Here is a 13,916-nt window from a genome sequence, read left to right as displayed (position 1 = left end):
TTGATGATTGTATAGTGTGTTCATGTGTATATATCCAGGATTCTAATCATATACCTTATTTCACACGTTTTAGCAGATTACCTAACATTGTAACCTTTTAGTGGAAATTATTAGAATGTGAACATATTTACTCTTCATTGTGCTCAAATTGGTATCAATTTAGCCCTTCTTGTTTTGAATAATATTTTCTTTCCTTATAAATATTAGATATAGCAAATACATATTTACAGAAAACTTGGAAAACATTTTTAAAAGGCAAAAATATGTATTAGCTGTTTTATCAGCCAGAAATACCTGCTTTTTTGTTTTTTAAACACAATTGGGATCATACTATTCAAACAAATTTCTCAAAACAAATTTCTCAATTTATTATGGAGAATTTTGAAACATACATTGTTATAGGCAGAAACAGTACAGTGAACTATGATATACCCACCACTTGGTCCCAGCAAGTGCTCATACTGTTCAGTAGCTTGCTTTTTTTCATTTAATAGTATATTGTAATTATCTGTCATTGAATATGCTTCTAAAATATGACTTTTAGTCACTCCTTGCTTCTTTAGGTATTATGTTTTAGATTCTCATACTGTGTATCAAATCTTCACAGGGCTCTCAAAGCTTGTTCAACTGAGTAATAGCTCTTGGTGTTGGGTTGGTGTCATGCTATCGAAAAAAATAAGGGAATGCAATGAGATGAGCATGATTTTGTTTGCTATTTAAAAGGAGCTGTTCATCCACCTGAATAGCAATATATTTTGTAACTGACAGTTTCATCTTTATTTATAGTTCACAGCAACCCAATGGACATGCCTGGAAGAGAGCTCAATGAGGACAGAGACAGTGGCATAGCACGGTCTGGTAATGTCAGGTTCTTGTATTCAGTTTTTTATGAGATTGCTGTTGGCATTGATTTTCTTTTTTGTCCCTCCCTTTATTATCAAATTTGTTAATATTGATATTAGCCTTACAAGAGAACTGTGGAAAGACCAGAGCAAAGTCTTGTAAATTTAACATTTTTCATGTTTACTTTTAAGTGTGCTGAGTAGAATAAAGCCAGGGTGAACTAAAGCCAGAGTAAAGTACACTGGTTGAAGCTTAGTGAGTATAAGAAGAAAAACATTGGTCAGAAAACTGCTTAGGAACCGTAGTAAAAAAACCACAGTTGCTTATATTTGCTTGCTGCTAACTTAAGTTTAAATTGTCGTATTGTCTCTTGCCCAGAAAAGCATAGGCATTTTGAATCAGTATTATACTTTTTTTTTTTTCAAATATGGACTCTTCCAAAATTTGTAGGTCTAGCAAACATTTATTGAAACATGGTAGACATTTAAAAAATTAAAGCCCAGAGTCTACCTTTAAGGGACACAGAAGTATGGAGTCTACTGGGAGAAAAATTAGGAAAATCATCTGTCATAGTTCATTGTGTGATGCATTTAGTGATAGGCCTGTGCAAAAAGCTTCAGAGAAAGAGCACTACACTTAGCTTGGGCAAGGGGCAGGGATACCAACAAAGCTTTACAGAAGAATGATGATTGAGTTGTATTTTGAGAAATAAATAGCAGTTATCCAGGCAAAAGCTCAGAAAAAAGTCATTTTAGCTAAAAAGAAAAGTGTGTGTTGGGGCATAAATAAAAGGAGGAGTAATTTTAGGCTTGAATTACTGTTAGATATAAGAAACTTAATTCAATGTGATTGCATGTGTTGTTACATTAAATGGCTCTACTGTCGAAATTGTTCTATGATTCAGTTTTGAGTATAAATGAAAAATATAAACTAGCCGTATATTGGAATCCCTGGGTGTGTGTTAGATAGAATAACAAGGAAAAGTTTTTAAAAAAATTCAAGTGCCTGAACTCTACTTTCAAAGACTCTCATGTAACCTAGAGAAGGCATCTCTAGGCATCTGTATTTGAGAAACAAAACAAATGCAAAACCTAACACTTGATTCTAATGGATAGCTAGGGTTGCCAACCACTACTCTAATAATAATGGCTTGTGTTTTTCAAGTAATCTCATCTTTCTTTTCTAATTGAGTTTCTTATTTTTGTTTTAAAGAATCTAGAGTATATTTCTTTTAATACCCTTTGCTTCTATGTAATCTAGAGATTTAGTCTTCCCTGGCAGGAATTTAATTCTCATTATTTAAGATTCGAGAGATGATAAATTAATTTATTTATAGTTATATTCTTTATAAATTGAAGTGTCTGGCTAGACTGATCTGTTAGGCTGCTTCAAGTTATTGGATTAATATATGCCATTTAAGTTAATGTATGTCTTCTTCTTTTTCTAATAGGGTTATTTTTAATATTAGAACGCAGTGAAATATATTTTTTCTAGACTTAGGACAGCATTTTATTTTTCACTGAAGTCACACCCAGATTTAGTTGTACATACCCAATCTTGGACTATAAGGTTTTATAATACTAATTGATAAAATATGGTCTGCATTTAGAATCTGCATTCTAAAGTAGTTTAGAATGAGTTCATTGATGGTCTAGATGTTTGCATGGCACATACAGCTTTATCCTCTGTCATTGAATTTGTCAGAATTAAAATGAATGGATCTTTGTAATGAAAGTGTCTCAGTTTGTAGTGCCGGTGTCCAAAATAATTTATCATCTGACCTGTACCTTTTTAATAGTGATGATAATAGTTCCCTGTTTTGAATATACATTTTCAGTATGTCCTTATGATCATAAAAGATAGAAGTCTGGAATATTGCCAAACAAAAGTAAGCCCTTAATGGCAAGTCTTACCCTCTCTAAATCCAGTGGGGAAAAGCCTAATGAAAATCCCCTAGCCTAATGAAAAATCAGCAGTTGTAGCTCTTAACACCTCAGGCAGTAAACATATCTTACAGATTTCAGAGAAGTGTTTTGGGAAGGGATAATCCCCAAGATCAGGGGATTGCAGCCGTTACAGAGTGGAGTCTGCTGGAATGTGTTTGTCACCTTAGATGCTCCAGAGAGCGTTCTTTTTTTGGAGCTTAGTAGGTATAGTCATGATTCTTAATTAAAAGTGGTAGCTTTGACTACACGTGCACACATGATCCATGAGTACTTGTAAATGACCTCTTTAAATGCCGTTCAAACACTTATTTTCAATAGCTTGTTCTTAAAACCCAGCTGCTGCATTAAATTTGAACAGCATCAGATTTCCTTTAATTTCAGAACTAAAAGGATTCAGCTAAGTTAGGGGACAGTCAGTCCAGTGGCCAAAGGGATAATGCCTTGTTGTAAAGTATAATTTTCTTCTGGAGTCCCTAGAGGGGAATGCCAAAAGGGGATTGTCTCAGAGTTTTTTGCTGATACATTGTTAATATATGATTTTTCTCATCTGAGACCTTGCTGCAAGAAGGATGTGTTCTTTTAATGGACATTTGAGAGGCTCATGAAGCAAAATCAAGTTTAACTTAACCTATTCGTAATTTTGTTAAAAAAAATTTATCATTATGCTTAGTCATTATTGACTTATACTTGTTGTTCTTCTGACTTAACAGCATCTCTCAGCAGCTTGCTGATCACTCCATTTCCTTCCCCAAACTCCTCACTTACCCGAAGTTGTGCCAGCAGCTACCAGCGACGTTGGCGACGCAGCCAAACAACAAGTTTGGAAAATGGGGTATTTCCTAGATGGTAAGTTGGAACTTTAAACACAGAACAAGATTGAATAGTTCCTTAAACACAATTTTATATGGATTTTTAGAGCCTGGACTTGTATTCTGTGTATTTTTAGTTTGAAACTGAAAACTTTTAAAATGTACTACATTTAAAAAATTGTGGTAAGTTATACATAACAAGTTATAATTCTAACCATTTTTAGGTGTACAGTTCAGTGACATTTGTTTAAGTACCTTCATATTGTTGTGCAACCATCATCACCATCCAACTCCAGAACTTTTTCCTCTTCCCAGCTGAAACTCTGTATCCATTGAGCATAACTCCTCATTTCTCCCTTCCCTTCCTCTTGTAACCACCATTCTATTTTCTGTCTTTATGAATTCATACAAGGTATGAATGAAATCATACACTGCTTGTCCTTTTGTGTCTGCCTTATTTCATTTAGCATAATGTCTTCAAGGTTTATCGATGTTGTAGCATGTGTCAGAAATTCATTCCTTTTTATGACTGAATAACATTCCATTGTACATACATACCACATTTTGTTTATCCATTTATCTATTGATGGACACTTGGGTTGCTTCCACTTCTTAACTATTGTGAATAATGCTGCTATGAACATGAGTGTGCAAATACCTGTTCAAGTCCCTGTTTTCAGTACTTTTGATTATATACCTAGAAGTGGAATTGCTGGATCATATGGTAATTTGGTTTTTAAATTTGTGAGGAACTGTCATGCTGCACACTGTTTTCCATGGTTACTGTCCCATTTTACATTCCCACCAGCAATGCACATTGGTTCCAATTTTTCCATATCTTCACCAGCACTTATTTTCTGTTTTTTTGATAATAGCCATCTTACTGGGTCTGAAGTGGTTCCTCATTGTGGATTTTATTTGTATTTAATAATTAGTGAAGTTGAACATCTTTTCTATTCTTTTCTTTTCTTTCCTTTTTGAGTTGCCCAGGCTGGAGTGCAGTGGCACAATCACGGCTCACTGCAGCCTCAACCTCCCTGGGCTCGGGTGATCCTTCCACCTCAGTCTCTCAAATAACTGGAACTACAGGCTTGCCACCACGCCTGGCTAATTTTTTTTTTTTTTGTAGAGATGGAGTTTCACCATGTTGCCCAGGTTAGTAGAACTTCTGGTCTCAAGTGATCCACTTGCCTCAGCCTCCCAAAGTGCTAGGATTATAAGCATGAGGCACCACATCCAACTTGAACATTCTTATTGGCTATTTGTATATCTTTTTTGGAGAAATGTGTATTTAAGTCCTTTGCCCATATTATAATTGTATTTTTTTTGCTTTGTTGGTGAGGTGTGGAAAATCTGTATATATTTTAGATATTAATCCCTTATCAGGTGTATGATTTGTAAATTTTTTTTACATTCTGTGGGATGCCTTTTTACTACATTGATAGCGTCCTTTGATGCACAGAAGGTTAAATTTGTATGTCGTCCAGTTTTTTTTTTTCCTTTGTTGACTGTGCTTTTTTGTGTTATATCCAAGAAACCATTGCCAAATCAGTGTCATGATGCATGACGCCTTTACCCTTTGTTTTCTTCTAAGAGTTTTATGTTCAGGTCTTTGATTTATGTACTACATGTTTTGATATTTCAGTTTTTCATGTTTTTATTTTGGCAAGGTAATTCATTCTTGAAAGGTTTTTTAAATCTACATTAAGTACAACTGTAGATACTAAAAGTTCTTGTTTTCTCTTCTTTTTTATTTCCTTTATTCCTTCATCTTTGACTTTACTCCTGAAATCAAAAACAGAGACCAGAAGGTCCTAGAACAGGGAAAAGATTGTGCCAGACTCATCTATAAATCTTAAAATTTAGCCACTTTTTGGTTGATTATGAATTGGGATTATGTACTTCTTTAGTAACTTCTCATTGGACCAAAAAATGTTCCCAATCTGACTCTGTAGTAAAATTTCTTACAAAAACGTGAACCTGAAAGAATAGCCAGTAGATTTCTTAAAGAGATATACAATTGGTATGAAATTTTAGATTTGTTTGATAAAACAGCAGAAGACTTAGCTTTCCTACCTTTAATTAGCAAGAAGATTTAATTATGAATTTAATTATTTTTATTTTTGTAAATTAAAAAAAAACATTTATTTTTAAGGTCTATAGAAGAAAGCTTTAATCTCTCAGATGAAAGCTGTGGCCCTAACCCAGGAATTGTGAGGAAAAAGAAGATTGCAATTGGGGTAATCTTTTCATTATCCAAAGATGAAGATGAAAATAACAAATTTAATGAATTCTTTTTTTCACATTTTCCTCTCTTTGAAAGCCACATGAACAAATTAAAGAGTGCAATAGAACAGGTAAGCATAGTTATTTATTTATATCTTTTTCTTTTAAAATTTTACTCTCCTGATTAAGCATTATAGTTACTCATTTGGCAGAAAAATTAACAGATATTGTGCATGTGTCCTATAAAGTGCTCTGGTGGATGCAAATAGATTGAACCCTTTTTAAGGTGCTTACTGTCTAATAAAAGATGTAAGATCATTCATCCATTTGTTGTGTAAATAAATATTTGAGGGCCTAAAATGTGGTAGACACCATTCTACCAATTAAAGAGAAGAGATAAAAGCAACACTTCTGATCTCATGGGACAAATAAACATGTGAATATAGATGTATGTAATAAGTCCTGTGGAGAAAAATAAAATGGAGAAAGGTATGTAAGGAATCCTGGAAGGAAGGATTACTTATAGGCTAGTCAGGAATGCCCCTTATTAAAGGACATGTGAATGTGGTCCGGAAATACGGAGCAAGTGAGCTACAACCATCTGGAACAAGATATTCCAGGCAGGGGCAAAGGCCTTAGTGCAGGAGTAAGCCTGATACTTAAGCAGCATTACGAGGCCAAAGTGCCTGGGTTGAAGTGAGACTAGATCATGTAGGGCCTTATAAGATACCATTGTAAGAACATTAGCATTTATTCTTACGAAAGTATGAAAGATGGGAAACCATTGGAGGGTTTTGAGTGGAGGAAGAATGACATTATTTATGAGGATCACTCTTACTGCTGGTGGATAATAGATTTCTAGGAGCAAAAGTAGATGTTGTGAGACCAATTAGCATACCGTTGCAGTAATCCAGGTGACAGATGATGAATACTCAAACCACTTTAGTGATTGAATTGGTAAGAAATAGAAATAGCCAGTGTGAATAGCTGGTGTACTGAATTGGCATATCGGAGAAAAAACAATTAAGGTTGACTCTAAGATTTTTTTAGCAAGCAGTTAGAAGGATGAAGTTGCCAGCATTGAAGTGAGAAAGACTGCAAGCAAAACAGATTTGATGAAGGAAGATGGTTTTTTTATATTTGCATCCTGGACATCCAAGTGTTTTTATAAGTCTAGAGTTTACCAGAGAGGTCATCAGTGTATAGATGGTATTTAAAGCCATGAAACTGATTGAGATTGGCAAGAGAGGACAGAGAATGGTAAGCCTGAGTTGTGGTGCATTTTAACATTAAGAGTTTGACGAGATGAGAAGGAACCAGCAGAGGAGAAGGAAAAGGATTGGCTGTTCAATTAGGAGAAAAAACAAGACTATTCTTTTGGGGAAGCCAAATACAGAAAGTATTTCAAGGAAGGATTGATCACTTTTGTCAATTGCTACTGAGATAGTATATACAATACAAATATGTAAAGTAAATTGTGAAATATTAGAATCTAAGCTAAAAAGGAAGGACAAACAAAAGTTTTTTTAGAAATTGGGGGGAAAGTGAAATGACTTCCTATTGGGAAGAAGTTCATTTGGACTGCATTTTGAAGGATGTACAGGATGTTTTGAAACATGAAGTTCTGAAAATCGGATATAGCAGAATAGCAAGAAAATTGACATTCTTGCCTCCCGAAAGGAACACAGTAAACTCATTGCTGAAAAATCTTATGTAGGCCTTTTCTATACATATTGTGCTTTTACTTGGTAGGGATTGTGCTGTGTCTACATTTTTCAAATTATATGCTCATTTAAGAAAACTCAGATTGTGCAACATGGCAAGACCCTGTCTTTACCAAAAAAAATTTAAAAATTTGCCAGGCATGGGGTTGCACACCTGTAGTCTCAGCTACTAGGGAGGATGAGGCAGGAGGAGCGCTTGAGCTCAGAAGGTCAAGGCTGTAGTGAGTTGTGATTGTGCCTCTGCACTGTAGCAACAGAATGAGTCCCTATCTCAAATAGTAAAATAAAAAACACCATTGTCACATACACATTTCTCAAGTTATTGTAAATGGTTCTCACATATGTTTTAGTAGGTCTCCTCAATTGAAGTAATAGTTTCCCTGTTAGGCCATTTCTACTTTTTCACAATTGTTGCTACCCTACTGTTAACATCTTGGCGAATTTTCCAGATTATTTTTTAGAGGAGATTCCCAGAAGTTGAGCTGATAAAATCAGTGGCTATCACCAGAGTTTTTTGCAACAGTCTGTGGAGGGGAAAGGATATGAAGAGGAATAGTGAGAGGTACAACTGGCGAAGTTAATGAGGACCTGATGACAAAGAATGTAGAGTGCTTGCCAGGGAGTTCTGACTTTTTCTTTAAGGCTGTTTGCAAGTTATACTTTGGAGAGATTAACTTGGCAGTGTGTTTTGTATATGGCTGCTGAAACGAGCACTTGGTAGTGTGTTTTGAAGAGACTGGAATAAGAGACGAGAGGTGGGTAGACCTGTTAGAATGGTTTAGAAAGGATGTATCTCAATAACTCATTAGTGACTAAGGATCATCTGCTTCTAGAGAAGACATAGATGTTAGTTATTCATATTGAATATGTCAAAAAATAAATAGTTCATTAGCAGTACTTTTTTATTGAACACATGAGTAAAGGCCATTTTCATTTACCTTTTCTTAAGTTAGACACTGATTACATTTCTTCAATTGACTGCTCTCACATTTTGTAGTCTAGCCAAAGTCATCACACACAGTAATAAGTTGTGGGTGAACTGACATTTTGAGTTAGTTTGAAATAGGCATTATAGAACTCATTAAAGATTACTTTTCAAGTGTTTTCATATTTTAACACTTTGATAATTCTGTAATCTAAAGCAGCAGTCCCCAACCTTTTTGGCAACCAGGGACCAGTTTTGTGGAAGATCATTTTTTCATGGACAGGGCTGGGGAGGGGGGCAGTTGCCATGGTTTCAGAGGCATTAGATTCTCATAAGAGCGTGCAACCTAGATCCCTTGCATGCACAGTTCACAATAGGGTATGCACTCCTATGAGAATCTAATGCTGCCCCTGATCTGACAGGAGGCAGCGATCAGACAGTAATGCTCGCTCACTCACTTGTTCGACCCAATTCCTGACAGGCCACTGACGGGTACTGGTCCATGACCCAGGGGTTGGGACCCCGACCTAAAATGTACATTGTTAATGCTTATAGTTGTTTGGATATTTGTTCAATTGTAGTATCCCATTTTTTATTAAAGCTGAAAGATAAAATTAAACGAATGCTTTTACATAAGTGAATGGGACTTAATTTTTAAAGTTCTATAGTAGTTACTTAATGATAGAATATTATTAAGAATAGAAAATAATAGTGAATAATGTACCATCCAAAGAAGTTATCTTCTAGGGCCAGTTTTCAAACTTTTTTTTAATAAAAGTATGAATTTTGTTTCTGAACACCATGGCAATTATTTTGAAGTCTTCTACCTTTTGAGATTTGTGAAAAATAGCATTGCTGATAAGATTAAGGAAGAACGCTACTAAATTCTAGCAAAATAATATTCACTTCTTTATAAATTGCCAGTATCTTAACAGTTTGAAAAAACATGAAGTATGTTTCACTTTCACCCTCTGAAGCTTTCGGGTGTACAGGAACATGATTTCTGGCCTGAAGTAGGCTGACATCTTAATTGTGTTTTTTAAACAATATTTAATCACTTTGTAATTACATAAAGAATACAGAATTCAATTCTCTTTGAAAAAGTATGAAAGATTAAATTCTTTTTGACCTCCATATCCTAATCCTGATCCCCTTTTTGTCTACCTAGATTAAGGCTTTTCAACCTTGGCTAAATGTATTTTAAGAAAGCAAATATTGGCTGGGCATGGTGGCTCATGCCTATAACCCCAGCATTTTGGGAGGCCGAGGTGAGCAGATCACGAGGTCAAGAGATCAAGACCATCTTGGCCAACATGGTGAAACCCCGTGTCTACTAAAAAGACAAAAACGGGGCATGGTGTGGCAATACGCCTTAGTCCCAGCTACTCGGGCGAGGCAGGAGGTAAAGCCTTGAGCAGCGGGAGGCAGAGGTTGCAGTGAGCCAAGATTGCACCACCACTGCACTTCAGCCTGGCAACAGAGGGGGACTCTGTCTAAAAAAAAAAAAGCAAATATTGCTATTATCTTTAGATATCTTACTGTAGAATCTTTATATTCCCCGACAGTCTTACTCCATCACCCAGGCTGGAGTGCAGTGGCATGATCTCGACTCACTGCAACCTCAGACTCCTGGATTCAAGCGATTCTCATGCCTCAGCCTTCTTCGTAGCTGGGATTACAGGCGTGTCACCACATCTGGCTAATTTTCATATTTTTAGTATAGACAGGATTTTGCCATGTTGGCTAGGCTGGGCAAATCTTTAGAAAAGAGTTAACAGGGCTGGGTGCGGTGGCTCACGCCTATAACCCCAGCACTTTGCGAGGCTGAGGTGGGTGGATCACGAGGTCAGGAGTTTAAGACCAGCCTGGCCAACATGGTGAAACCCCGTCTCTACTAAAATTATAAAAATTAGCCAGGTGTGGTGGCAGGCGCCTGTAATCCCAGCTACTTGGGAGGCTAAGGCAGGAAAATTGCTTGAACCCAGGCAGCAGAGGTTGCAGTGAGCCGAGATTACACCATTGCACTCCAGCCTGGGCGACAGAGTGAGACTCTGTCAGAAAAAAAAAAAAAAAGTTAATAGAAGTGTTATCTGTGAAATACAAGCGTAAAACCATGAGTAGTTGTTACTGAGTTGTTGTTATTGAGTTGTTGTTATTATGTCTTGTTCTGTTTGGGAAAAATAAGTTTTTTTATAACCCAGAAACTGTCAATATCAGTTTTTTTATGTGTTGACAGTCGTCTGCAGTTTTAAAAATAAGAGATTGAAAACAGTTGAAAATTTTGAATTTTGTTCAACCATTCATTAATTACCAAATGTGTAGAAGAAAAAGCCACAATAAATGCATTTACCTTCTTTATTTCTTTCTCGATAAGAATTTTGGTAGAGCATTGTATAAATATGTGACTCTGTCTAAAAAAGACTCCTTTTTCCATGTTTTGCTCATGATTAACATAAGAATTAACTATCTTAATGATTGTTTTCAAGGCTATGAAAATGAGCCGGAGATCAGCTGATGCCAGTCAGAGGAGTTTGGCATATAATCGAATAGTTGATGCCCTAAATGAATTCAGGTACATATTCCCCAGCTTTCCATAACGCAGTAATACATAGTGTACACAGGAAGATTTATTTCTTTTCTTTAATTTGTTCTAATAAAATTTAATTTCTTTGTCCTATAGTCATATGATGGTGTAATTCAGTAGACCATTGGCTCCTATGTTATTACATCTCAAATGTGCTTGAGAGTCAAGCACATTGAGAGCCATCAGTGGTATGTTTTTCAGTATTGGGCCATTTGACAAGCAAATATGACCAGGAAAGACCCTTGTTCTAGCAAAAGTATGCTTTGTTCTCTCTTGGGATCCTAGATGTCGGGACTGTTAAGTGGTATTTAACCAGTGGTAGTAATCAGATATTCTTGAATACAGGAGATACAAGGATATATGGATATAAGGAACATGAACTTGATATTCTAAATGGCTTTGTTGCTTGATCGTTTCTCTAGATATGGCACAGTGAATAGTCCTTCCGCCAGGGTTTTCTGGCTCAACAAAGCTTGTACCTGAAGTCCCAACAACTACTGTAGCTGTCTTCTAACTATGTGACAAACATACATATTACAAATGATCTTATGTTGGGAATTATACTAACTGACTGGTATGTCTCCCTTGACAAGAGGTTCGGTTTAGGTCTACTTCATTTTCTCAATCTTTCCTCCGTTAGACTAAAGAGATAGTATAGCACAGGGAGTGAAAACTAAGACTCTAGAATCTGTCAGACAGATGTGGGTTTTAACCCTGGCTCTGTCATTTACTACCTCTGGTGATCTTGGGCAAGTGCATTAGCATTTTTGACCCCTAGTTTTCTAGTATAAAATAGGTAAATTCAATTTAGTAATAATCTAATAGATTGTTATAAGGATCAAATGAGATTGTGTGTGTAAGGTGCTTAGCAGAATGCTTGACATTAGTGGCACCATTCTTTTCTTTTTTTTTTGAGGTGGAGTCTTGCTCTGTCACCCAGGCTGGAGCACAGTGACGTAATCTTGCCTCACTGCAGCCTCTGCCTCCCGGGTTCAAGCAATTCTCCTGCCTCAGCCTCCCCAGTAGCTGGGATTACAGATGCATGCCACCATGCCTGGCTAATTTTTTTTTATTTTTAGTAGAGATGGGGTTTCACCATGTTGGCCAGGCTGGTCTCAAACTCCTGACCTCAAATGATCCGCCCGCTTTGGCCTCCCAAAGTGCTGGGATTACAGGCATGAGCCACCGCACTTGGCCTATGGTAAACATAACCTACAACAGTGCTTCCCAACTTACGTTACTTATATCATATCTTAACAATTTTGCCAAATTTATGTATCATGTATACTTTTTAAATTTAGTGTTTCTCTTTAAATTTGATCATCTTTTATACCTAAATAAATGTATTTCAACATGAAACTTTATTATCCTAGATAGGGAAACAATATGCTTTACCATAATAAAACTAGCTATAAAAATAAATTTATAGTAACTAAAATTAAAAATGTGTATCTGGGCAGGGCGTATTGGCATGTGCCTGTAATCCCAGTACTTTGGGAGGCCAAGGTGGTTAGATTGCTTGAGCTCACGAGTTTGAGACTAGCCTGGGCAACATAGTGAGACCCTGTCTCAACAATAATAGTAATTGTATTTATATACCACATTATGTACACTGTGTACCACTGTGTAAATTTTATTGTTACCAGTAGTCTATGTACCTTACTTTTAGAAAAACTACATATTTTTTTAACTGACAACTCTGTGGTCTCTTACTGGGGCAGGGATCTTCTAGATTGTTGTTTGTTTAAATGGACCGTCACATCTTGGAGTGAAAGGCTGTTTTAGCTTGTGAAACTGCAGGATTGCTATGATGAAACTGTAGGCATGCCATACATATACATAAAATTTTAAAACTTTTTAAATATATAAAACTTTTTAAAAAACTGAGCTAAAGAGTGGTAGATTTAAATTGAAGAAATTTACTTTATGACTGTTGTATAATAATCATTTACTTAACTCAATTATTGAGAAAGAGAATAATGTCTACTCATTCCTTTGGTTTATGCATCATAATGTTTAGGATAAAAGACATGAAAAGCTAGTTAAATATGTCTTACTGTTCTGTACAGTAAACTCAGTGGTTAGGGGAAATGTAGAGAGAAACAGAATTTAATTTCAACTTGTTATTTTTTGGTATTAGAAAGAAATAATTTGTACAGGCAAAAACTATATTTGAGATGATATTTCTGCCATATATTAATTTTATTTTAACGTTAATTTTAGGCTTTTTTAATTATATGAAGCATGCTAACAAATAACAATTTAATATTTTTATTGTGGTAAAAAATCTATAACATTAGATTTAGCTTTATAAATCATTTTTTAAGTGTACAGTTCAGTAGTGTTAAGCATATTCACATTGTTTTGAAATCAATCTCTAAAACTTTCATTTTGGGACACAAACTAGTGATAGAGTAATCAGTGTGTTTTTTTTTTGTTCACTGGCATCTTCACTCTTTATATCTGAATTATATGCAAAGTTATTCACAATTTCATTTCTTCGTACTTAAACCTTAAAGGTTGAGATTATCACATTTTGGGTGCCATTCATGATTAAATAAAAATGTTATATAAATGTTTCTTATAGATGAAGAATAGCAGAAATCAAATACATTTGCAGAGGAAATTTAGAGCAATTTTTATGAGCTGTCCAATGTGTAGTCTACTTTGGCTTCATAACTTCTCAATTTGTGTAGCCCTGTTTGTGTGTTTCTGGAAGTTATGTGAAAACACGAAATTTGATGATTTTACGAATGTAAGATAGAAATAATTTTAACATCAGGATTATTTGCTTGAGATGAGAATTTCTTTGAGTTGTATTGTTTTAATATAAATGTTTAGGTATCTTCTTTATGATTT

General features: G+C 35.4%; 1 protein-coding gene across 6 annotated transcripts in view; it reads left to right on the top strand.

Moving 5' to 3' along the window:
• FNIP1 (folliculin interacting protein 1) overlaps positions 1-13,916 on the top strand; it is a 133,882-nt gene that overhangs the window by 61,635 nt on the left and 58,331 nt on the right. For all 6 annotated transcript variants that reach the window (XM_021940199.2, XM_021940200.1, XM_021940201.1 and 3 more), the window contains 4 exons: positions 787-858; positions 3,500-3,635; positions 5,754-5,955; positions 10,960-11,045. In XM_021940199.2, coding sequence (XP_021795891.1) covers positions 787-858; positions 3,500-3,635; positions 5,754-5,955; positions 10,960-11,045 — 496 coding nt within the window. The remainder of the gene's footprint in view (positions 1-786; positions 859-3,499; positions 3,636-5,753; positions 5,956-10,959; positions 11,046-13,916) is intronic.

Source organism: Papio anubis, chromosome 5 (genome assembly GCF_008728515.1).
Source record: "Papio anubis isolate 15944 chromosome 5, Panubis1.0, whole genome shotgun sequence".
NCBI classification, from domain to species: Eukaryota; Metazoa; Chordata; class Mammalia; order Primates; family Cercopithecidae; genus Papio; species Papio anubis.
Note: the sequence above shows the minus strand (reverse complement) of the source record. Positions and strands in the feature narration are given on the sequence as shown.